The sequence below is a fragment of the Symphalangus syndactylus genome, chromosome 8, assembly GCF_028878055.3.
Source record: "Symphalangus syndactylus isolate Jambi chromosome 8, NHGRI_mSymSyn1-v2.1_pri, whole genome shotgun sequence".
In the NCBI taxonomy this organism is placed as follows: Eukaryota; Metazoa; Chordata; class Mammalia; order Primates; family Hylobatidae; genus Symphalangus; species Symphalangus syndactylus.
In genome coordinates this window covers 133,912,499-133,939,405 of record NC_072430.2, presented here as the reverse complement: position 1 = coordinate 133,939,405, position 26,907 = coordinate 133,912,499, and the positions used below count along the sequence as shown (strand labels likewise).

Below are 26,907 nucleotides of genomic sequence, written 5' to 3'. Positions count from 1 at the left end.
ATAATTAGCAATGTATCTGTTTGCATCTGTAATAATGAAAATGTGACGTTTTACCTACATTGACTTTTCTTTCTTCTAATAACACTTTTGGAGTTGAATGGCTTTGGGCTGTTGCCAGGTGAAATACTTTCCAGCAGGCCTAATGGTTCAGTCTTGCCTTGTTGGACTATTTAGATATAGATGAAAATAGAACTCCCACCTAGAGTTTTCAATGCATATTTTATGAGTATAATAGTGCCAGGAATATAGGTTGAATTGGATTACAATAAAATCATTATCTTTTAAGCCTCTGTCTTGTGAGTATTTATGTATACTCTTACATGTAGTTTAAACATGAGTGTTACAAATTAATGCTACCAAAAGCAAGTTGTAAAAGTAGTCCAGAATTACATTGTAAATGACTTGAGCCGTCTAATTAAAATAAAATTTCAGTGTCTTGAAATAATTCAGTGAAGGATTAGTGACTTAAATTTCATTGCTGCTGAACATGACCTTCTCTTTGAATATACTAGAAAATGGAGCTTAAGAGATCATCATTTAAAAGGTTTATTGTGAATTTTTTTTTCTTTCCATCCCCTATTCCTAAATCTAGTCATAACCCCCTAGATGTCTAACATGTTTCCTTTCCACAGCAGAGTTTGAAATCTCTACATAGCCAACATTGAGGCTCTCAGGCTCCCACTGTATTAGTGTTGATTGACACAGGGGATTGGGCTTTGTCTTCTTGTCTGTGGCTGTAAAGGGCAAGGTGGACATTCCTCTCTATGTGTTTTTCCCTTACTCATTTCCTCCAGTAATTTGTGAGTCTCAGTCTCTTTTCCCTCTCAACCAAAGGCTTCCAACCAACTACTATAAACTTCTTCTACAGCAGTGGTTCTCTAATTGGTCCTCAGTTCTTCAGCATCTGTCACTTGGAAACTTGTAATAAATGCAAATTCTTGGCCCCTCCCGCCAGCTTACTAAATCTGAAACTCTGGGAGTGCAGCCCAGCAATCTGTGCTTTAACAAGCTTTCCCAGAGATTCTGAGGCTCTATGAAGTTTGAGGACTTGTTCTCTATAGTAAGAAAAAACTTTTAAATCATTTTTTTCTCATACTTTTGGTTATTTGACAACAAAGGTAAAGCAGAATCTAAGAGTACTTGGTGGTAATGGTAGCGGAGTGTTGAAGAAACCACTTTTCAAATTAAGTGATGTATTTTAAATAATAACAATAATTAGTAGTAATATCTTTACAATATTCTTGAGGTCATTACCAATGCTATTGCTGTGTTACTGTGAGGAAACAGGTTTAGGAAAGAAGGCGGCCAAAGTCAAGGTGTTTAGTAGTGGAGACTTGATGATGATGCTGGTTTGACCAATACTAGCACCCATGCTGCAGCCCATTTGGTAATGCTCTCTGAGATACCTGACAATGCCTGTCTCCTCTTATCCCTGCCCACATCTTCCCTGTGAGGCCAGAGACTTACTTGTTTCTTTTGAAAAATGCAAGAGGTGGAGTGAAAGTTCATGTCTTTGTAGATTAACTCCGGTCTTTCTTACTCATTTGTAGACTATCCCACCTCCGAAACTAGTAGCCAAAGCTACCTTGATCAAGGAGAGGGAATGCTGTACTTTATTCGTAAGGCAAACAAATGTTTATGGCCTCTTTTCTTACAAGTACTGTACGCTAATCGATTGCGCCACTAGAGCCGCTATGGCCTCTTTTCTTTCAAAAGTTTATCTCTTTCTGGAAGTACTGAATTCACTGACCAATTTATCTTTGGGCTCTGGCCTGCGGTTTTTGAAACTTTCCAAGATCAACTGAGCGATGATGTGGTTTGGCATTTTAAACCGCGAATATAGTATAAAGTTGGATGATTTTGAGAGCAATTCATGCTCGAATGAAGTCTTTATCCCACTGAGTTATGGTCTCCCACCCAACCCTTTTAAAAAACTTTGTTGGATGATTAGAGGCAGCCTTTCCAATTCCACTCATGATAATTGAGGGATTCATTTGCACTCCAAGATATATTTATTTTCTTGACCACCAAGGAAATATAATGTTTTAAAGAAGTAAGGCAATTCATATTAAATGGAAAGGAACTATCTAAATTGAAACTTAATGTGGTCGTATTTTAACATAAAAGTGAAAACTTAAAGTAACCTTCAGAGTTACTAATTAGTTTGATACTAGCTCTACTTTTTCTACCATGTAGATTTCATTTAGTAGAGGAGAGTAAAAGAAGAACATTAATTAAAATTGGAATGATTAATTTCGTTATGTGTCTGTATAAATTAATTCCAGTGTCAGTATAAATTAACTCCAGTGTTAGTAATTCCATAGACTTCCTTTCCACGGTTTGCTTCAATAATTGAGAATTTATCAGTCATTCTGATATCAGAATTCAAATAAGCATTTATACGTGCTTGTGTGTATGGGACGGGTAAAGGACATGAAAATGTATAGATATTTAAGAAGTGTCACTTACACTCCAGTTTCATATTCATGTTAGGATAGCCTTCGATTTGAAGCAAAATACTTATTTAGAATGTTTCTCCTTCATCTCCTTCTCTACCTAGGTCCCTTTCCCTTTTCTCACACCACTTATAATTAGAAACAAATGAACAGCTTTGCACTTGCCAGAGATTAAAAAACCGTTTGTTTTTTTTTTTCTGTTGTACAAGGTGATTTTTGTGCAAACAGTTGCTATCTCTTCCATCAAAACAGTGTTCTCTCTAGAGAATAATGCTTGTTAGGTCAGTTTGGTGTGGCAATATTTATAGGGCATATGCTTGAATGAATGAAAAGTGTAGGTGGAGATGTTCACGTGACATTTCTTTGCTTCTCTTGTCCACTGAAGTAATTCGTAACTGTAGATATCTTTTTATGTGTTGACTGCCTCATTCTGCAACACTGACAGGTGTCGCTGACTGCATATTTTGTCCTAAGTCCTTGAACATATTCACAGAAAGAATAAATTTTAGTTTGGGTTTCTATTGTTATTCTCTGGATGCAAAAAGATTCCCTAGCTCCCCAAATGAGTAATTTTCTTGATTACTCATGATCTATCATGTAGTTCTTCTGTTTGTTTTAATTTCTTAATTGGAGTAATATTTTACAAGATTTCCAAAATACTTAGATCCTCATCTATATTAGAAGTCAGTGTGTGTGTGTGTGTATGTGTGTGTGTGTATGTGTGTGTAAAGGAGAAGGCAGTATGCTAGGCTTTGCGGGACACATTACCCTGATGTTGTAGTATGAAATAGCTATCTATAAACAACACATGGGCAAGTGAGTGTGGCCGCATTTACATAAACCTTTAATATATAAAGAGGTACTGTGCTGGTTTGGAACTGGGTGTAGTTTGCCTACCTTGCTCTGTGATAATTACCGTGGCTTTATCTGTCTTCTGTAGCCCACATTCTTCCACATCACCCTCCTGGCCTCTTCCTTCTACCTGGAGATAATCGCCTGCTTTCTTCTTCATTTTTCCTCAAGTTATGCTCTCCACCTTTGCGTGCTTTCTTATCTGCTATCTCTCTGCTCTTCCTTGAAGATTCCTTTGTAAGATGTGAAGATGACCTGGTGGCAGCCTCTTTCCCACTGATAACCAGGGTTTATTCAGTTGTTCTGACTGTCCAGACTGGGCTGCTCCTTTCTCCTTTACCATTTCAGGAAAGTCCCTCCTGAAATCTCATTCCCAGCAGAAAAGGGTGACGTTCTCAGAAGAAGGTGGCTTTGCTCCTTTAAGGTGGGAGAACCATCTTTATGAAGCTCTGACTGACCACTGTATCTGGAAATGGATGCCCAACTCTAAATCTCTTGCAAGTTTTTTGACCTGCCATCATGAGGTGGCCCCTGTTCCTCCCTCTCCTTCCTTCTGTTCCTCACTTTTCTTTGGGGGTGAGTTTATGTTAAGGAGACCTCTGTACTTAAAAGAGGGCCTCTTTCTTAAAAGTTTCTACCTGAATTGACCCTATGGGTGACTGTCTAAATGTAACATGTTTTTTTCAAAAGCTGAAAACTATTGCTAATATGGTCATAGAGTGAGTCGTTGGTAGACTTGGATGCTCATCTAGCCTCAACAGGTCATCTTCGGGTGATGTGCTGCCTCACATCTCAGGGAATCTTGTTCCAAGATAATATTCATACCCCTTTCTTCAAAATACAGGCTTTGGTTTTCCACTCCATTGAAGAACTACTGAGGAATAAATGTCTTCATGTATTTTGCCAACTTTGCCACAAGTTGCTTTTTGCGTCCAGCTGGCCACAGGTCTTTTTTATTCCCTCCTGCCTGGCCCCCCGTCCCGAGATGCCTGGAAGCCATCATGTTGAATCTCTTTCCATGGAGGTCTGTTTGGCTGGCGTTTCTTCTTGCTTCAGACTGGAATGCCGATTAGCCAGTTTCTTGGAATGATTTTAGTCTCTCATCTCTTCAGCCCATCCATTTGAAGTAGCTAATAGGACCACAGTGTCACCGCATGAGCTCACCCCTTCCTTGCTCAAGGACCACGGTAATACTTGTCAGTGATTGCAACAGTGGAGGAAAGTGTTGGTGCCAGTGTTCCAGTATCTATTTCAAGGATTAATTTTAGCATTTCTAGAAAGAAGTAGTTCAAAAGTCAGGAAAAACAAATGAAAATAAATCTTAAAAAATTTCTAATAGAAAAAAACCCCACATAAACATATTACAAATCACCCATCTAGTTACCGTTCGCTCTCTTGTGTCCTTTCCCCTTCTCGTGTCTCCTTGGAAGTCACCACCTTCTGAGGTCTTAGTCAACAGACTTCAGACTCTTCCTGCTGTTTTGCTCCCTTGAGTGCAAACTTTCAGGACCACAGCCTGTGGGCAGCTCCTCTGCTCTGCCTCAGGCTCTGAGTAGAGTAGCTGTGGTTTTGATTGATTTCTCCTCCTGAATCTGCCTTACTTTTCCTTTTCTCCAGTGGAGAGACTCACTGCTTCTGAGAGCTCCTCCCGCCACAGGGGTCAAACTTCTGATGGCTTTTGAGGGGCTGGAGGGAGAGAGCTGTACTTGTAGGAACTGAGTGGTGAAGAGGAGCAGAGAAGCTTAGAGAGAGGGTGGGAGAGAGGAGGAAACACTGGAGAGGGACAAGAAAGGGGACAAAAAGCTGTTGATCAGAGGCTGAGATAATAGTATCACAACTGTTATTTCAGTACTCAAAATAAAGCATGATGCATTCGATTACCAAGATTTAGAAAACTGGACTTGTAGTCACTAATGATGTAAGAACTGCTATTAATATTTATGAAGGGAGTTTTTATATTTAATATTTAGTGTCAGGCACCATGCTAGGTGCTCTGAAAACGCTATGGTCTTTCAAAATAGGTCCTTGTTTGATGGTCACTGGCTATCAGAAACTCCAGACTTACCTACTACTTACTTAACTAACCTCCTGTTAGCTTTCTCTTCAGTCAAAGAGATGAGTATACATCTAGTAGGCAAATGGCTCCCATTCTCACCCTAATACCTGAAATTTGAGAACGTTCCATACATTAGTTTCCCTTACTGCTCTGATAAATTATCACACATTTATTGGCTTAAAATGATACAGATTTATGATTTTACTGATTTTGAAGTCAGAAGCCCCAAATGGATCTCAGTGGGCTGAAATCAAGGTGTTGATAGGGCTGAGTTACTTCTGGAGGCCTGGGGAAGATGCTGTTTTCTTGCCTTTTCAAGCTACCAGAAGTTTCCCTGCTCGCATTCCTAGGCTTGTGGCCCCTTTCTATATTCAAAGGCACTTGCATCTGTCTCACGTGGCATCGCTATGAGACTGACTTGTCTTCTTCCCTCTTCTACATTTAAAAGACCCTTGAATTACACTGGACCTACCTGGCTAACCCACTATAATGTCCATACTTTAAGGAATTAACAACTTTAATTGACCAGCTTTAAATCCTATACCTGAAGTCTAGCTGATATTCTTTTTGTATTTCTTTCAGGGCCCTCCATGGTTTTAGGTTTTATTTGTCTTCTCTGTCTTGGCTCAATGTCTCTAATTCCTCTTCATTTTTCAAAGTTAAATTCAAGTCATAACCTTTCCATGAAGCGCTGGCTACTCTGGTCAACATGCTGGCCTCTACCCACAGCTTTGATAATCTTTGGCATATGATGTTCAACACATTTATTAGGGATTATACATTATTTTCTGGGTATTTTCTGTATGTCTTAGCCTTCCAAGTCATATGCTTCTTGAGACTAAGGATATTTTTGTGCCTATCCTAACATGATGTATTGTTGTAAATAATAAATGTTTGTTGATTGACTGGCTAAAAACAATTTTATAAAAATAACTGAGACACATGCTTGATAATAGAGGTTTCCTCATTGTATAATAACTATAAAAAATCTAGCACAAGGCTGGGTGTGGTGGCTCACACCTGTAATCCCAGGACTTTGGGAGGCAGAGGCGGGTGGATCACCTGAGGTCAGGAGTTCGAGACCAACCTGGCCAACATGGTGAAACCCCGTCTCTACTAAAAATACAAAAATTAGTCAGGCATGGTGGCAGGTGCCTGTAATCCCAGCTACCTGGGAGACTGAGGCAAGAGAATTGCTTGAACCCAGGACGCAGAGGTTGCAGTGAGCCAAGATTGCTCCAGTGCACTCCAGCCTGGGTGATAGAGTGAGACTCCATCTCAAAAAAAAAATAAAATAAAATAAAAATCTAGCACACTGACTACTTTCAATTACCTGGATTCCAAGACCCTTCATTTCTATACCTCTTTTTTCATCTTGGTCTTCCAGCCCCATCCCCACCCTGCCCATGTACATCTAGAACTATTAAGTAGTTCCAAAGACCTTATGATAACATGCCAGCTGGCCTTTAGCTTCTAAATATTCTCATATTACAAAATATATTATTCCCATCCTGTTGTTCTCTTTGCACATCTAAAACCTTTCCAGCTTTGAACAAGTAATCAAATTTGAATAATTCATATTATATTATGAAAGATGTAAGGCAATTTTAACCATTCTGATCTTTTATTTTCTAACAAAGATCTTATTTTAAAAAATTAAACTGAGGAATTTATGTGGTTTATGAAAACATCCGCTGCCTTCTCCTCTTGCCCTTTCTGCTAATAAGAGTCTCTTGGCACTTCCCATTGAACAGTTTACAGCTCTGCTTTATTGAGAAATGGAACACACACTTGTTCACTTGTTTTAGTGGCCATACTATGATATGGAAAAGCAGACTTGAGAAACACATCCTCCAGTCTCAACTCAGAGTGACTTTCTGTTGCTTTAGTTTGCATTTCGTATCTCATATACTTTCTTCAGCAGTTTCTTTCCTATAAGTGTGAATACACACAGACATACACACACATGCATGTAAATATATATATGTGTATATATATGTATGTATATATGTATGTATGTGTATATATTGTATGTATATATATATCCATTTTTGGTCAGTCAGTCAACAAACATTTATTATTAACAACAATGCATCATATTGGAATGTGTATATATATATGAATGTATACATACATAGCACACACATGCATACACACACACAAATTGATGTGGTTTTGTTGAGTGGAGATGGGTGAGGTTGGAAAAGGGAGAGGAATGTTAGGTGACACTATCTTCCTATCTTTGATTTCCTTCTCTGCATACATGGTTGAGGAGTGCCATAGTTTGAATGTGTCCCCTCCAAAATTCAGGTGTTGAAACTTAATGGCCAAAGTGACGACCTTAAGAGAGACCTTTTTTTTTTTTTTTTTTTTTTGAGACAGAGTCTTGCTCTGTCGCCCAGGCTAGAGTACAGTGGCGCAATCTCGGCTTACTGCAAGCTCTGCCTCACAGGTTCAGGCCATTCTCCTGCCTCAGCCTCTCGAGTAGCTGGGACTACAGGTGCCGACAACCACGCCCAGCTAATTTTTATTTTTTTTTGTATTTTTAGTAGAGATGGGGTTTCACTGTATTAGCCAGGATGGTCTCGATCTCCTGACCTCATGATCTGACTGTCTCGGCCTCCCACAGTGCTGGGATTACAGGCGTGAGCCACTGCGCCCGGCCAAGAGGGACCTTTAAGAGGTGGTTAAGTCATGACGGCTCCTCCCCTCTTGAATGGAATGAAAAGCCTTGTACAAGAGGCTTCATGCCATGTTCAGCCTGCCCCTTAGCCTTCTACTCTGTGAGGACACAGCATTCCTTCCTTCCAAGTGCTGCAGCTCTCACAAGACAATCAAACAAGCCTGCACCTTGATCTTGATCTTCCTAGCCTTGAGAACGGTGAGAAAATCAATTTCTGTTTTTTTATAAATTATCTACTCTGTGGTATTTTGTTAGAGCAGCATAAACAGATTAAGACAATGAGGTTAGAGAAGAGGAGTGGGAAGTAGGTTTTGTACAATGCCATCACACGTCTGGACTATTGAGACACATCCGTGGCAACATGAATGACAGAAACCTGATTATGGGAGAGAACTGACCAAAGTTTGGGAACTCCAGCATAGCTGAGAGAGTGTTCTTCTGTTCTTCTGAAGTAGCTCCAAGTGACTCCAAAGCCACACACATTTGGTTTTAGCCTTGAATCTGCTACTTTATCAGTGGAGTGATCTTGGACAGGTGTCTCAGAGTGCCTGGGCTCTGTCGTCGTCACCTGTAAAATGGGGCTGATAGTACTTGCCTTGAAGGGTTAGAGAGAGCACAGGTTAAATGCCTGTTACTGCTTGATATTAAGTAAGTGGGAGACATTGTTTCTGTGACATAGTCATGTGATGGTAGATTCCCAGAATGACTTTATGTGCAAAGGGATCTGCTTCAAAGGGGATGGGGCAATTGACTGTGAAAATTACTATAGAAGGCCAAATGTGGTGCTTTGATGAATCCCCCATAGACTAAAGGGACAGCTTGAGTTTGAGTTCACTGGATGAGGGGCTGTGTGCTTTACTTGACTAGATCTAATCTGCACCTGAGTTGACCTCACGGATTGCATTGGCTGCTAGTGAGCTGTGAGTGTTTTCTGAGATCTTGGTGGCCTCTAATCCCATCTCCAGGTGGACAGAGGCGGGCTGAAGCACAGATGTGTTGGCCACTGTTCCTGGCCCTGGGCAGTTAGGCTTCCGCTGGGACACTGGCTGGGGCAAGAACTTAGCAGCTCATGTGGCTGTGGTTGCTTCATGGCTGGACATGCCTTGCTGTTAAAAAAGTAAGAGGAGTTGACTGATTTCCATAATTGTCTTCTTAGGAGGTATTGAGGAAAGTTTCACATTTAATAAATACTGCTTAGTGTTAAATAAAGAAACAAATCAAGAGACATAGTAATATATTTTATATACTTATATTCTATATTTTATATTGTGTTTATATATAAACACACAAGTATATACACTCTATAAACATTATATACGTGTGTGTGTGTATAAAATATGTCCCTTTGGAAATTATAGTGTGCTGTATTTTGAAAAGTAGACTGTGATTTGATTTGTAAAATTAAAAAACTAACTTCTTTTTCGTTCCCAGTAACTCAGACAAACCTTCAAAAGCTGGTACTACAAAGACCAAAGGTGGCAGTAAATTCCTCTTTTGATTTAAATCCCATTAGGGTCCACACTTGTGAAACAAATGTTGAAAATCCTATAGCTGACAAAGCAGACGACTTAAGGGGGCTTTATACCAAAGAGGCTTATAGGAGTTATTCACAGAAGAACTTCCAGTTGTAAAAGAGATAAACAAGCTTTGGATCTGAGTGGTGTTTAATCTGAGTGTGCATAAGGGCCAAGAAGGGCTCATATTGCAAAACTTACCAAAGAATCTCAGCACTTTAAAACCTTAGTGGTCCTGGCTTCACTGACCAAAGTTTATTATTTTAGTCCGTCAGTCTCTGTCTCTCTCTCTCTCTTTCTTTCTCTCTCTCTTCTTTCTTTCCGGTGGTGAAGTGCAATATGGTATCTACTTTTGGCACCAAATTACAGTTCTGAACACCTTTAATTTACCCATGAATACAACTAAAAACTTCTTGACAACGTGTCAGAAACAATCGCTGTCTTTTAGATTGGCACCCTTTCCCAGGCCAAGGTTAAACATTGCAATTAGAGAAGTGTATAAGCAATGGATTAAGATGTCAGGAAAAATATCAAACTGGGACATTTGTTTTACTTCATAAAGTCTTAGCAGAGCTCTCTCCCAGCATGCCTTGTGTCTTTGTAAAAGTCTTAATATGGACCATATGTGTAAATAGAAGAACTAAATAAAACTTAATAGATCACCTGAGTCAAGTTATTGAATAAAACATCTGCTCTAAAGCCAAGTTCAAATGTCCTCTTTGTAGAATCAGCATGTGATGATGTAGGGTACATGAAGCAAAGAGGACTTCTAACTTTTGAAATTTTGTAGGTGAAACTCAGCTCCACCAGGAAAGGGGCACATAAGGGAGAAGACGGGTGGGAGATGAGAGACAGAGCCATCTGAAAGCCTGTGGATTTCTGACATTTGAGTTGTCTATATGGTAGAACATTTTGATATAAGGAAAGTTATATAACAGTGTTTAAAATCACTATTAACATTGCTTTATTTTTATTTTTTTGAGACAAGGTCTCATTCTGTTGTTCAGACTGGAGTACAGTAGCACAATCACAGCTCACTGCAGCCTCAACCTCCTGGGCTCAGGCGATCCTCCCACCTCAGCATTCCAGGTAGCTGGAACTACAGGCATGCACCACCATACCTGGCTAATTTTTCATGTTTTTTTGGTAGAGATGGGGTTTCGTCTTGTTGCCCAGGCTTATCTTGAACTCCTGGAACATTGCTTTTAAACATTTTCTTTTTCGGGGGCAATGCAAGAACATCCAGTTGCAATCCAATTACAAGTTGAAGTGAAAATAAACATGATGCATGGCATCAAAAAATGCAGTGCAATGTGGAGTTTGGGAGGCCACAGTAGCTTCAAGGTGAGGTTGCTGGCAACATTCCGAGAGAAGGTGGTACTGCTAGAGAAAGTGTGTGCTCCACTTTATTGCTGGTCATTTATTCCATTATTTATTGCTGGTCATTTATTCCTTCATTCACTTACTCACAAATTGTTACTTGGCTCCCACTAAAAGTCACAGTGTTTACTACACACATATACTTAGTGATAGCTCCAGGCTGTCCTAGATGACATTGGGACTAGGTTGGAAAGGGAAGTCAGCAGACCGTGTCTCCATTATCTAATTTGATGAGACTCCAAGCCACAGCCTTCCATATGTCAAAGGCATTTCTTTGAGATAAGGTGTATTTCTCACACCAAGTCATGTAGAGAACCAACAAGGAATATGTTCTCTCCTGAAGGAGAATTGTATTTTTGCCAGGCTTCAAAACTCCTGTGTTGCTTAAGCTAGAAGTATCACTTATGGTGGGATTTTAGGAACAAATGGTATTTTTGTGGATAAAAGGATATTTTCATTAACCTCTAATATCATTTCAGGAAAACAACTACCAACATGGTTTTAGCAGATACCTTTTTGTTTAAATCTGAAAGAGTGTTAAATTATCTATCCACATATGTTTCTGGATGTTTATAAACTACGTATATATACACACAAAAGGAGGATGTGCCCATTAAAAAACACATTTAAAGCAGAAAATTTATCCTTACACTCACATCCAAAGCTATTTGTTAAAACTCTTCAATATATTGCCATTCAACCTATAATTTCTCACCATGCTTTTAAAAATATAAATTTATATATTTGCAGGATATATATTTCCACACACATATATTACATAATGGTAAAATCAATCAAATTCTTTTTGTGATTATGTGATCTGCTTAAATATATGTGAGACTTGACATGAAAGTAAATATAAATATAAATTGTTATTACCAGTTGGATTGTTCTAGATGTAATGATTATCTTTGATTGTAGGATACTTAGTTTACAGAACTTCCCTTTTGTGGATTAACAATTGTATCAGAAAACGACTGCTCCTAATAGAAATCCTTTTCATAGTCATATAAACAAGTAGGGACACAAGTTCTCATTTAATGAAAAGTAGAGATGAATAATTGCTTCTATCGGTTTTATTTGCTCCACAAAGATCCCATCAAAACTGCAGCTTCTTTCGCTCAATTCTCTTGGATTTGGTGTGTTGACCTTTATTCTCATGCATTTGCCTTTTGGTTGCAGGATGGCTGCTGCAACTCCAGTCACAACACACTTGTCCCTCAGTATCCCTGGGGGATCGATTCAGGACCTCTTGTGAATACCAAAATCTACAGATAGTCAAGAACCTGATATGAAATGGCATGGTATTTGCATACAACTGATGCACACCCTCCTGTATATTTTCCATCATCTCTAGATTACTTACAATACCTCATATAGTGTAAATGCTCCATAAATCATTGTTATACTGTGTTGGTTGGGAGATAATGACAAGAAAAAAGTCTGTACCTGTTCAGTACATGTGCAGTTTTTTCCCCAATACTTTTGATCTCTGGCTGCTTGAATCCACTGATGCAGAACCGACAGGTACAGAGGGCCAACTATATTTATGTTTAGGGATGAAGAAAGAGCAAGGTGCAGTACCCTTATGAGGGAAATAAAACTTTCTCCAGGAGGTCCCAGTAGAATTCTATCTGCACCCGTTTGATGGTGGGCTTGCCAGAGTTGTATGGCAAGCTTACCAAGCCTCTTGAGCATTTCCACCCTCTGAAGAGGAAGGCTGAGGTTAAGGGAATGGATAATTGCTACCCCTGAAAGGTCTGTAACTTCACTAAATTGTGATAGCTGGTACTGATCTGCTGTCATTGGAAATAGTTGAGATGCATAGACATAAGTAATTTGACCCAATGCTGTCCATTAGAACTCTCTGTGATGATGAAAATGTTCAATAATCTTCACTGTTCAATATAGTGACCACTGGCCATAGATGACTAATGAGCACTTGAAACGTGCCTATTGTGACTGAAGTGCAGATTTTAAAATTTAGCTTTAGTAAATTTAAATTTAAGTAGTCATATGTTGCAAGGCTAGTGGCTATCATATTAGGCAACACAAGTTTGATCATCTGAGTTATCGAGGAGAGTAAGGTTGACATTTGGGAGGTCAAGTCCTTTTATGATTATTTCATTAAAAAATGAAAATATCAAAATGTTATTTCCTTGTGCCTATGTGTTTAGTTTGTGTTTATTTGCTTTTGCTTCACAAAGTCAACCAGAAGAACAATTTCTCTGCCTAAACACAGATTTCTTGAAAATTTTGCGTGGAGATTGCTCTTTTATAGTTATGAAAGTTTGACACTACAGAATTTTTTTAAAAAATTCTAAACACCCCATTTTCTTTCACAGTACTATTTCAGTGGCAGTAGAACAAAATGACTTTTAAAGGGGGTCATCTAACAGTTTACCTCCTTTCTGTCTCCTGTTGTATAAACTGTAAATGCATTTTTCCATCATGAAATGGTTCAATCTCTGAAATGTGTGAGTTTATTTTGGATTTAATTTTATTTCTGGCAAGTTTCATGAGAAAGAAATATCAGAGGAGATCAGGGAACTTTCAGTATCATGAGTCCTTCCAGGCTCTGATTTCCTCATACGCTTGGGTGTTGGTGAACATTCTGGCAGTGCTCTTTGGCCAAAGCTCTGATGGAATGAACATGGCCAAGCTGGAAGAGTACAGATCTCAAATGTGCTAATAGGAAACATCACTGGAGCTTGGAAGTCCAGCATCTTGGGTGGTGTCCCATGGGTTTGGGAGTTGTCATCCTGTGCTAAGTTTTGTCAGGAGATATGACATCAACAAGTCAATTTATCTTCCAGTTAGAATGTTCATTTTACTGTTGGGTTCAATGACATCTTTTGCTTTATGTGATATTCAGAACAAAAGCCATGAAATGCTCTAGTGGGAAATTCTGTACCTTTAAAAGCAACTGTTAAACCAATTCTGGAAAGTTGGGAAGTGTGAGAAGTGCTTACTTTTGGACTGAGTCACAGATCTAGGTGGGTTGTGGGTACTGCTGCCTAAGTGTCAGACTCATACTACTCAATGAACCCTGAAGGGTTGGCTCACCAATTAAAACAAGAACTAAGATTTGCATCAGCATCCTGGCTGGAAACAGATGGCATACTCAAGGATCAACTGAAATGACTTTAAGAGGAGACTATTTACAGATGTGTGGATAGGATTAAGGGAATTAATAGGAGGTAATGAAGCACTGAAGGCCAGCATAAATGGGACGTTCTTATGGTCTCTCATTCGTATAGTTTTCCTATGTCCCCAACCAGATGTCATCCTGAACTGTAGTTCCCATAATCCCCATGTGTTCTGGGATGGACCCAGTGGGAGATAACTGAATCATGGGGCTGGTTACCTCCATGCTGTTCTCATGATAGTGAGTTAGTTCTCACGAGATCTGATGGTTTTATAGGGCACTTTTCCCTCTTGGCTCTTATTCCTCTCCTTGCTGTTGCCATGTGAAGAAGGACCTGTTTGCTTCCCCTGCCACCATGATTGTAAGTTTCCTGAGGCCTCCCTAGACAAGCTAAACTGTGAGTCAATTAATCCTCTTTCCTTTATAAATTACCCAGTCCCATGTATGTCTTTATTAGCAGCATGGGAAGGGACTAATCCACTCATCCTGAAAAGGGTTCAGTAGAGCCTTGGTTTTGGAAGAGAGGCCACCAAACAGGAGCTATGTCCCTGGGTGCAGGAGAAGCATCCAAGTGAACACACCCTGGCCCTGGAGGAGGGGTGGCAGAATAAATAACACCCTTATGTCTTTCTCCAGTTGCTTCTTTGTTCTTCCCTTGTCTCCTATTGTCTGGCACCTCTCAGAGGCCTGAGAGCAAGTGAAGGATGCAATCCATAGAGGATGGAGAATGACCCTTGAGGGTCAAGGAGAATAACCCATGCATTACTGTAATTTATCGAGTGCTTCTCTGTGGGTACAGGCTTTTAAATACTTCCATACACATTAGCTAATTTCATTCCCACTACAATCTCCATTTTACTAACGAGAAGACTGAAGCTCAGGGAAGTTATGCAAATTTCCTCGAATCTAGCAGCTGGTTAGTGATCAAGTCAGTAGCCTGAACTGTCCTCAAACTCCCAGTCCAAGCTCTTACCTTTATGGTATGAGAAGGATGTGGTGATTTATCAGAAGTAGAAGGAATGTAGAAACTAACCTTACAGTATCAATTATAATCATAGTAATGGGAAGAATACCCCTTCCTGACATTTCAGAGACATTATCTCACTTGAATCTCACAACGCTTTTGGGAATTAAAAAGGTTAGGTATTGTTAACTTTACCTTACAGATGAAAAACAGCAAAGGTTCAGGCCAAATGACTTGCTACAAAACAGTTTCTCAGGGCTGGCATTTGAATATAGGTTTTTTTTTTTTTTAATTCTGAATCCATCAGTCAGTCAAGTATACCACATTGCTAATTAGAAAATGCTGGCAGCAGGACAGTTTAATTAAATTAAGCCAAAACCCCAAACCAAATGGAAAACAAAAGCCATGTTATGTACATATTCTGGTGGAGTACTAATATCTGTTTTACCTTATGGATCACTATTTTTAATTTTGTCCATTTTGAAAAGCCTACCAACAATGATGGTCCATTGTAAAAGAAGTGAATAAATAATAGATGACTCAAAAATAAGAGGAAGGAAAATATTTGAATAAGTGTGTAGCAATTTCTTAAAAAAGTTAATTAAAAATTTATATAATATACCAAATACCAGAATTAATTCCAGATACAGAATTAAATGTAAATGCTTAATAGATGGAGAGACACCCAAAAGATAATGTGAAGGAAACAGCCAACATTGTTTGGTCTGGGTTTCCTGGACACCAGTTGCAGTGCAGGGGCTCAGAAAGAGTTTTCTTTTCTTCTGGTAGATACCCAATAATGGAATCGCTGGGTCGAATGGTAGTTCTAGTTTTCGTTCTTTGAGGAATCTCCAAACTGCTTTCCACAGGGGCTGAACTCATTTACATTCCCAACAACAGTGTATAAACTTTCCCTTTTCTTTGCATCATCGCCAACATTGGTTATTTTTTGACTTTTTAATAATAGCTATTCTGACCTTGGAATACTACATAGCCATACAAATGAATGAAATCCTGTCCTTTGCAGCAACATGGATGCAGCTGAAAGCCATTATCCTAAGTGAATTAATGCAGAAACAGAAAATCAAATACCACATGTTATCACTTATAAATGGGAACTAAATAATGGGTACACATGGACATAAAGGTGGAAACAGTAGACACCGGGGTCTCCAAAAGCCAGGAGGGAGGAAGGGGATCAAGGGTTGAAAAACTACCAATTGGGTACTATGTCCGCTATTTGGGCGATGTGCCCACTAGAAACCCAAACCTCAGCATTACGCAATATATCCATGCAACAAACCTGCATAGATATCCCCTGAATCTAAAATTAAAGAAAAATAGAAGGTGTTTTTCCATCTAACACTTGCCACAGCTTTAGCTGGAGGTTACTATCGGCTTCACAGATGAGAAAACCAAGGTGCAGAAGCCTGTCTAGAGCCCCATGGCAGACAGTGTTGTAGCCCAGTAGGAGCCTTCACTGTTCTGACTTGTTCTGATTCCAGATTCCATATCGCTAACCACCCTGTGCTCTTAGAATAATTTCCATCCTGACTGTTAGAATACAGTGAAGGAAGAAATTAGCACTTTGTTTTATAGACTTGTTAGATTTCCATGAGGTGAACAATAGCGTAGCTGAAAGCAAATAATAAAAGACACCGGGAAAATATTTGCATTGAATATGACAGTCAAAGGGTTAAATTTTGTAACAAAGGTTTTAACCAATGCATAAGAAACACCATGTTGATAAATGGACAAAAGGATATGAATAAACATTAGAATATGCTTAGGAAACACATTTGAAAAAATTAAGCTTATTAATAATAAAAAAATGCAGATTAAAATAATAATGAGACAGCATTTTGCATATTTCAAATGAATAATTCTGGGGCTTTTTGGTTGTTTTTTAGGCTAATACTAGGGAAATTACTAGGCCCTTGGTATGGTGGCAATGGAATTTGAACAGCCGCTTTGGAAAAGCAATTTGGCAGCAATTATAAGGAATCATAAAATTTCTGCATACTTTGACCCAGCCATCCCACTCCTGGGAATTTGTCCTGAGGCAATTATTAAAAAGACAACGAAAGCCATGTGTAGGAAAAAGTTAAATGCAATAATATTTATAATAGTAAAAATTGGAAGTCACCTAAAGGTCTCATAACAGGAAGTGATTTGGTAAATTATGGGTCTGTGTATTAGGGTTCTCCAGAGAAACAGAACTAATAGGGTACGTGTGTGTGTGTGTGTGTGTGTGTGTGTGTTTGTGTGTGTGTGTGTGTGAAGAGACTTTTTAAAATTAGGAATTGGCTTATGTGATTTTGGAGGCTGAGAAATCCAGACCCAGGAGAGCTGATGGTGTAGGTTCCTTAGAAGTCCTAGTTGGAAGTCGGGAGAAGACTGATGTCTTAGTTCAAAGACAATTCTTTCCTACTCAACCTTGCATTCTATTCAGGCCTTCAACAGGTTGGGTGAGGATTGTGTACCCTGGGGAGGGCAACCTGCTTTACTCGATTTTACTGACTCTAATATTAGTCTCATCTAGAAGCACCCTCATAGACACAAGCAAAAATAATGTTTAACCAAACATCTGGGCACCCTGTGGTCCAGTCAAGTTGACACATACAATTAACTCTCACAGTCTGTGTAACCATCAAATTAATTATAAAAGCATATAGTAGTATGAAATACTAATGATGTTAATTGAAAAAGGGAAGAAAAATTATATTTATACTATGCTTTTAATTGCAAAAATGTCCACATGTAGATTGGTATTAAGAGTAAGTATGGAAAAATAAAAATAACAATAGTGACCATAACAGGATGGGGAGGTTATGGCTCATGCAGACCCGTGAACACATGGGCTTTTTGTGGCACTGGCACGTGGTTCAGGGTAAGTGGAGTCCTGGGTGCATGAAGGGGAGTGTTCCAAGATCAGGTTGAATAGAAGTTAGAGCTAAGTAAGGAAAATTGTTTGATACCATCCTAAAGAGTTTGAACTTTGTTCTTATAGACATTGGAAAGCCAATGAAAATGTTATAAGTAAATTTATATTTGGGGAATTCTGACAGCACTGAAGGCTTCTGAGTGGGAGAGGGGTGCTTAGGAGGACTTTGTAATGGTATAGGCAGGAAGTGAGAACCTCAACTAGTAATGGCAGTATGGTGATGGAGAGGAGTGGAGTTGCTTGACAAGAATGTCAGAGGGGGGATCCCCAGCATTTGCCAAGTGCTCAGATGTGGACATGTGGGAAAGGAAGGAGGGAAGCAGGACTGCCACTCTTTTGGCTTTGATGGATGTGGTTAAGAGGAATGGGGAGGGAGGCAACATGCCAGCCTCCGTGTTGAATTTACTGGGACTCAGGTCATCAAGAGGCATCCTGTGTTTCTTCCAAGAGACAGTTGGAATATAGGTCTTTTCTTTGGGAGAGAGGGAATGGTGGTGGAACTTGAGCATGATTGTTTGTGGCCATAGATGAAATTGGGAGAGTGTAGGATGCCTAGGGAAACTGAATATCAGGAGGAAAGAAGATGACTGAGGGTAGAACTGTGGGGAAATCCAAGGTTTAAAGATGGAAAGAGGCATTGATGAACAGCTGGGGAAGGAGTAGTTTGAGGTAGATGTGCAGATGGAATGAAGAGAAGGTCTCAAGAAGAGGGAGTAGATGGTGGAGCCAAAGAGGGCTGCAGATTTAGAAGGCTAAAGTCTCTTAGGTGGCTTTGGATAGCCTGTTGTATCTTGGACCATGCAGGTTACAGTGGAGCATGGAGTGGGGACAGAAGTGGAGGAAGGAACCAGAGAACATGGAGTGAGAAGCTGAAGGAAAGTGATGCAGTAGATACATGGCTCTAAAGTACTCAGGACTTTCAGAGGCTTAAACATAGGGTGACCAACTGTCCCACTTTGCCTGATACTAAGGGCATTCCCTGGATGTGGACCTTTCATTCCCCAAATTAGGAAAGTCTTGGGCATACCAAGACAAGTTGGTCACCCTACTCAAAAGTATGTAAGCTAACATATCTGTTCTCTAAGAGGTTAAAGCTGGATGGGGATACCAGATGTATGTACATGATGCAGTTAAATAGCAATACAAGGGGGCAAGTCTACACCAATCGGCCAATTCAGTAGGACAGAAAGTTTGGGAATGTTTTTGAAAATATTTATGGGTTAAAGCAGTTTGGTGAAATTTTGGCAAAAATAAGCTGAGTTTTTTTTTTAATTTTTTTTTTCACTAAAATATCAAGACAGAACAGCACAATAAAACCATAGCGAATAAAGCACTGGTATAAACATTGTCAGTTTTAAGCTAAATAGCTTCCTTATTGAGTTTTCTAATTGCTGTCTGATTTATTTAGTTTTAATTTTACTCCAAAGGGAATAAAAACCTATAACAACATTAATTTGCATTAATGGGGATGTGGAGTGCTATTTGATACGGGCAAACACTGAGTTTACAGAAGTTCAATGCTAATAGCCCCTCCATCCTAGAAAAGACCCAAGTTGTGCAGTGGGGCCGACTGAACTCATAGAATCACCTCCTTGTTTGCCAGGCTGGGTCCTGCCTGCTGCCATCCCTGGGTGTTGGAGTTCCCACCCCTGGTTCAGTTTCCTGGCACAGGCTCCCAATCGCATTGCCTATCGGTTCACTGGAGAGCATGGGCCATTGGAGTCCTGGCGTCCAACCCATGTGGGCTTGGGGCCAACTTCTGTGTCTCTGTGACTCATTTTCCTCATCAGTTGTACAGTCCTTTTGTGAAAATTAAAAGCAATGTTTGTGCAGTAAGGATACCCCTCCATCTGAGGCTCTCTCACCTGGCTGCTTGCCACTTACTAGTTCTATACAAGTCACCCAACATTTCCATGCCTCAGTTTTATCTGTAAATGATGTTTATAGTGTCATGGGAGCCTGGACAACATAGTAAGACCCTGTCTATACAAAAAATAAGAAATTAGATAGGCATCGTGGAGTGTACCTGTGGTCCTAGTTACTTGGGAGGCTGAGGTGGGAGGATCACTCTAGCTTGGGAGATCGAGGCTGCAGTGAGCCACAGCTGTGACACTGCACTCCAGCCTGAGTGACAGAATGAGGCCTTGACTCAAAAAAAAAAAAGTCCCCCAAACAAAAGGACAAATAGTATCATGGAATTTACAGTCGATCACATATATAGAGTGCTTAGCTCAGTGTTCCCACATTTTTATTCTTAGTCCCTCTTCAACCATTTACTAGCTATGTGACCTTAGACAAGTGTCTTTCTTGCTCTTTATTTCCTTATCTACAACAATGACAAAAAAATAAAAATAAAAGGGGCTTGGCCAGGCACAGTGGCTCATGCCTATAAACCCAGTGCTTTGAGAGGTCCAGGTGGGAGGATCATTTGAGGCTAGTAGAACTTATGGAGACTCTGTCTGTATGAAAAATAAAAAAAAATTAGCCAGGTGTGGTGGTGTACACCTGTAGTCCTCCTAGCTACTTGGGAGGCTGAGGTGGGAGGATCACTTGAGCCTAGGAGTTTGAAGCTGCAATGAGCTATGATTGTGCCACTGCATTCCAGCCTGGGCAACAAAGTGAGGCTGATATGGTTTGGCTGTGTCCCCACCCAAATCTCATCTTGAACTGTCGTTCCCATAATCCCCACATTTTGTGGGAGGGACCCAGTGGGAGGTGACTAAATCGTGGGGGCAGTTTGCCTCATGCTGCTGTTTTCGTGATAGTTCTCACATATCTGATGGCTTTATAAGGGGCTTCCCCCCAACTTCTCTCTGCACTTCTCCTTGCTGTTGCCATGTGAAGAAGGACGTGTTTGCTGCCCCTTTTGCCATGATTGTAAGTTTCCTGAGGCATCCTCAGCCCTGTGGAACTGTGAGTCAGTTAAATCTCTTTCCTTTACAAAATACCCAGTCTCAGGTCTCGGGTGTATCTTTATTAGCAGTGTGAGAATGGATTAATACAGTGACCCTGTCTCTAAAAAATAAATAAGTAAATAAGTTAATTAAAAGGGCCTGAACTAGGTAATTTGTAGAGTCTTGCCCAGTTTTTGAACATTATGTTTTCTGTACCATCAACTGAAGCTTGGGCTGAGGGTTAATATATGTGTATTAGTGTGGTGGCTTGAGAGACTGGCTTCAGGAGAAGATTTCAATTTAGCATATCCTGACCTTTGAAAGTGAGAATTTAGTTGAGGATGAAAGACTTTAAGAGGGTCTGCAAAGAAAAGAGTATGGATCAAGATTAGTCTGTCTTTATGCAGATCCATGCAGAGGGTTTCTGTTGAGTAAATCAATAAATTGGGCAGAGTGTGGGCTTGTTTGCCTGCATCCCTGCTACTTGTCTTCTCTTTGTTACCATTGCTCCTTCTTCTCCACTCTGCAGTCTGGCCTGTGTCTTTGGACTATGGCCATCAGTCCACTCCTTCTTTCTTCCCTAAATCCCAGGGCTCCTAACCTGGCCTCTGTATATGGAATCTGCTTTCAGACTGAGCTCATGCACTTTCTGTCAAATGCTGGACATCCTGCCTATTTGCTTACGTGTCCTCTGAGACCTGTCTGCACCATCCTGCCTTTGGGTGACATTTCTATCCTCCAGGTAATTGCTGACCCTGGTTTTGGCCTCTATCCTGCCTTGTGCTGTTGCTGGTAAAGCTTCAGCTTGGTTCCATTATTGATTTCTGCAGTGTGTGCAGGAAGAGTTATTCTGTGATTACGACTTGTGCAACTTGACAGTATATGGACAGGGGTTGAATGGGCACAAAAAGAAGTAAAACAAGTGAAGATTGTCAGTGATTTTTTTTCTATATTTCTTTTATTGTCATGCTATTTTTTTGCTCAGGAAACAAAATTGTAGAGAAGTTATTTCAAGTGATAAAAAATTCATGAATCTAAACAAACCTATGTTGTGAACTTTTGTATTAGTTCATGTTGAATCATTTCAATCAGCTGCTATATTCCAGGCACTCTCACAGGCCCCCTTTGGTCCATTGAAAAAGAATTAGTACTTTAGTGGAGGATAAAAATAATAACTGGTTAATGAAAGTGAGATAGATATGTACAAAGATTTTGGGCTGCACAGCCGAGGAAACACTCAATTGTCTGGAGTTAGGCTTGGGGAGGATTCCCATCAGAAGTGACCATTAGGCTGAATCTTACAGGTCATTATAGATGGAGAGCACAGTATAGTGAAAGGCTCAGAGGAATGAAATATGTGTTAGAAATGGACTGGTTTGGGGTAGTTGGAGGGTGCAGGAGGAGAAGATTAAGCAAGAAGGGTAGAACTAGGACCATGTTTAGACCTACCTTGGAATGCCATGAGAAGCAGATTATTTGATGGTGATAGGAAATTCTTACAAAATCAGAATGAATTGGCTCTAAGTGACTTTTTACCATGAGGAATTTGGGAAATAATGATTGTTCATTTCACATTGAATATCTCTGTATTATTTGAAGCTTTTGGAGACCTTCTTTATAGGACTAGTAATTCTGGCTCCTCTTTGTAAATTACCAATTATACATTGACCTTCTCCAACCAGCCCTGCGTTTGAGCTGGGTCTCATGTTTTCTGTAGCATCCTCCCTGTCTACAGGTAGAGCCACCTGCTCCTCTCTCACCCTCCATCTCTTGCCATTCTCTGATCCCATGTGAGATTAATGAATCTTGTTTACTTCACAGCCAGGGCCAAGGAGAGGCTTTGAATGAATAATTTCTGACTGTATTTCTTCTTGGTGCTGTTTTCTTTCCAGAAAGGCACTATCATTAATTAAAGCAAAGTAAACAAAGCAAATCCTAAGCAGCTGAGCTTCATATTTTAAAAGACCCATAAACCTCATCAGCATAAAATAAATTAAATTTGGAGCTTACCAAGTGCACACTTTCATTTTGATGGAGTGTTTCATGCTCTGGATAGAATCTTCTGAAGTCATCCAGAGCCCAGACAGGGCTCCCTGTAGATCCTGGACAATAATGGGCTCTGTCCCCAGTTGGCTGCTCCAGCAAGGAGGCTAATGGAAAGTAAAGGACACTGGTAGCCAATTCCAACAGCCTTGAATGTGGACCTCTGGACCATGGTTGTTTAGTAATTTTATCTACTTATCTATTTAAAAGTACTTGAGATGTGTACATTTTCACTGTGTAAATTATACCCCAATAAAATTCTAAGTAAACAAAAACAGTTATCTGCTTATTTAAGAAATCTTCCTTCTCCTTTGCTTTTTTTAAAAAATATATATGTATATATAAAATGAGAGTTCTAAAGTGCCTTTTTCAGGAGAGAATTTTGAAAATTAAAAGGACAGTGACAGTAACAATATCATTTGCAGCTCTGGGACAGTCACTTTTTTTGTATTAGTTTTCTCTTTTGAAAGTGGCATGCCAGGTTCTTGGTTTTGTTTTTGGGTTTTATTTCTGGTTTATTTCCTCCTCATATGAGAAGCATATTTAAGAAATACTTTGTAAAAACCTGTATAGTTTTTTAATTTTTTTACTTTTTAAGAGCTTGATAACTCGAGGATTACTCACACTTTTTTTTAAAAGGTTAAAACCTAAGACCCTAATCTACCAACTCTAATTCATAGCATCTCCATCATTTTTCTGCTCTTTTCTCTGAGACATGGTCATTTAGCTGCTGGTCATCATGGTGGTAGTATATTCTTCTTCCTGTGAGTCTTTATCTATGCAGCTTTCTCATCCCACTGTTTTGGAAAGGAAAACCATCAGAACACCCGAGACAATGGTGTTGGATTTTGGAGGTGAGAAGCAGACTGTTGGTATCAAGCTCTGAATTGGGAGGAGAAGCCTTCCGTTGAATGTGAGCGTCCACTTCTCCTCCACAGCTGTTCATGCACGTGCCCTCTGGGCATGTTGGGGGGGACCATGTGGCAAGCATCATAGTTGCTGTTAGCTATTTTAAAAAGCTCTCTTTGTAGTTCATTCTTCTGCTGCCTAGGAGTCTGCCAGTGGAGTCACAAGGCCAAGTACTGACGGCTTCACCTTCCGAGAGCCTTTCTTCTTAAAGCCGAGTGTCTGGCTATCAAGCCAGAAAGGCTTGGGTCACTGAGGGGGACATCCTCTTCCACAGGAAAAATGAGATTTTGCTGAACTCCTCCTGGTATTCAGTGATTTCCAGACCACGTTCTGCAGAGGTGATTCTGCTGTCTCACAAACGATTTTGATTTTGATTATATTTTTAAAGTGTCTTTTCATTAGTTGGAAACCATAATACAAGGCAGCACAAATGGTTTACCATGTTATGCATTACATTTTAACAGGTTGGTTGGTAAACCACCAGTACATTAATTGGAGATCATGGGTATGAATTTAATTCTTTTATTTACTTTATTCTGATATTATCATAACATTTATCTGCCATACCTGTGTACATATTTGAACTTATGATAAAATGTGTTCCTGATTAGATGCTAACACTGTTTGTTTTTGGAGTCAAGCCTGCACCTGTCTATACATACCCTTTTCATGGGAACTCCCCATTGTAGTACGTTTGAGTGCTCAGTTGAGTGTAGGAATGCCCAGGTGCACCTGCTTGGTCACTGCTCTGCTCATGGTCAAGGGGAATTGTGAGAATAAAGAAACATGCTGCAACCTAGTGTATTTTAAGTAAGCATTTAAAACTTTAAGGCAGAACTACCCTAAACAGCACCAAAAGATAAATGAATAAATGATACATTGAAGAAAATGTATTGCAAGACATTTGACTAACAAAGGTTCTATTCTCTTAATATGCAATGTGCTTTCACAATCAATATGAAAAAGATAAGCAATCCAGTAGAAAAATGGGCAAAAGACTCAAATAGAGTCACAGAAAGTACCGATTTTCAATAAACATGCATAAAAGTGTTCAGCCTCATTCAGTTAATAAACTGTAAAATATAACAATAGTTAGAGTTCCCCTGCCCACCACTCACCTCTGCTACAGACCTGACTATCGTATCAGGCAAGTAGCAGTTAAAAAGTAGGATAAAGCCTATGCTGATGGATGTGGGATAACAGGTGCTTTCCTACATTGTTGTTGTTTGTGGTAGTGTTAATTTTTCTAAATATCCGTATGTGATTAGTAATATTGTATCATGATTTATTACAACACTATTGAGCCTAAGGAAAGAAGAGAGAGAGAAAGGCGGGATATGCTGTTAGGGAAAAATTTTGGATATATAGTAAAAATAGAAAGTAAGCTGTAAAATAGTACATATGGTATGATCACATTTATATATATTTGTGTGTGTGTGTGTATGTATGTGTATATCTATATAAAAAATGAAAGAAGAGTCTTCCTGTGCTTACAAATGCATTGAAATTTCTGGAGTGAGATATAAAACAAAAACAAAAGCAAAATAAAATCAACAACAGAAAACCCTGCTGATGGTGGTTGACTCTGGGGTGGCACACTGATATTTAAGGCATAAAGATCAATCTTTTATATTTCATTATATGTTCTTCTATATCACTTTTATTTTTTACAGTGAACAAGTAGATCTTTAGTGAAAAGAAAACTAATTAATAAAACAGTGCTCGATTCTTTCTCAATCATTCTCTAATAATGTCCTAATCTTCCCTCATATCTGATTCTAGAATCCTGTTTTTTCAAATCCAAATACTTGTAGATTTGTTTTTAATTGATGAAGCCTTCAATATCCTTAGGATCTACTTCTTAAGAAGTCAGTATATTTTGGCTGACTTGCCTTGACAGCTCACTGGACCCTCAGCAGCAGGGAAGGGCGGGGTGGAAGAATACCATGCTTACTCCGGATGGGGAATCCTCTGCTCCAGGCTCTCGGTCAAGAGCAGTGGTTAGGAAAACACCCCCAAGTAAGACGACTTGCGTTTAGATCTTTGCTCTACCACTTGCTAGAGTTATGCTGTTGGGCAAGCTACTTTCTCAGCCTCTGTTCCACACTGTAAAACAGGGCTACTGATGTTAACCACACAAAATGGTATGAGTGAAAAGTTATGCTACCTAACAAACGCTACTTAGAAGGGAATCTGGAACACAGTCCTGATTATATCAGATGTTGTCACTCTTTCATTTATGTTTGTTTATAGACATGCCCATCTCTGCTCCATGTTTCAGTTTCCTTAACTATAATTAAAGAGAGCTGAATGGGATAACAGAGAAGGTCTTCTTCATGTTCAAAGTGTAATGATGTAATATTTGTATTTCTGATGCACTCCGAATTAAATTCTACATAGTTTAAGATTTTGCAGAGTTGTTTGTGGTATTTGATTGTGAATTTACTGCTTCATTTTTTTTTAATCAAGGGTCTTTGGGTAGCTTCAATGAAGATAACATATTGCATGATTTGTGGGTTCTTTTCTCATTTACGGAAATTATATACATCTGTACCAAGTCAATGTCACATATCTGTTGTGCTGAAGACTGAGAATAGAAGGAAGATGTAATGTTTACCTTTGAGAGGCACAGGGGTATATGACTTAAAGAATTTTGGGAAAGGGACTGATCATAAAATGGACTATTTTGGTCAACATATTATTGACTGAGAAACTGACTGGAAGAATTGTGAGCAATTTGCTATTCTTGCAAGTAACCCTAGAGTTTAGAATATGGAAACTACCCTTCCCTGAATCAATGCTTGTTCTAGCTTTCTGAATTCTAGGTTTTGCCTTTGTATTTGACTCATATACTCTGAATTTAATTTTCCTAATTGGAAAAAGCTGACCTTAGATGCAGATGAATGATGTAGACAGATATATCCTTGAAAGAAATGACACTCAAAATGGCTGGAGAGCCTGGTGCGGTTGAATGAGGGTTATGGCTGGATGGTGCATTGGATTTGGAGGGCAAGGGGGTGGGCTGCCCTCTGTGTGCTGGGCCCTATGCTCTGCCTGTTAATCT

General features: G+C 39.5%; 1 protein-coding gene across 2 annotated transcripts in view; it reads left to right on the top strand.

Annotated features, from left to right (window-relative positions):
* Positions 1 to 26,907, top strand: part of PID1 (phosphotyrosine interaction domain containing 1) — a 256,999-nt gene that overhangs the window by 30,956 nt on the left and 199,136 nt on the right. Inside the window, exon 1 of one of the 2 annotated variants that reach the window (XM_055290865.2) lies at positions 7,723 to 8,245. The exons of the other annotated variant lie outside the window; for it this stretch is intronic. Coding sequence (XP_055146840.1) covers positions 8,117 to 8,245 — 129 coding nt within the window. The 5' untranslated portion in view covers positions 7,723 to 8,116. Of the gene's footprint in view, positions 1 to 7,722; positions 8,246 to 26,907 lie in introns of those variants that run through there. 2 annotated transcript variants of the gene reach the window in all.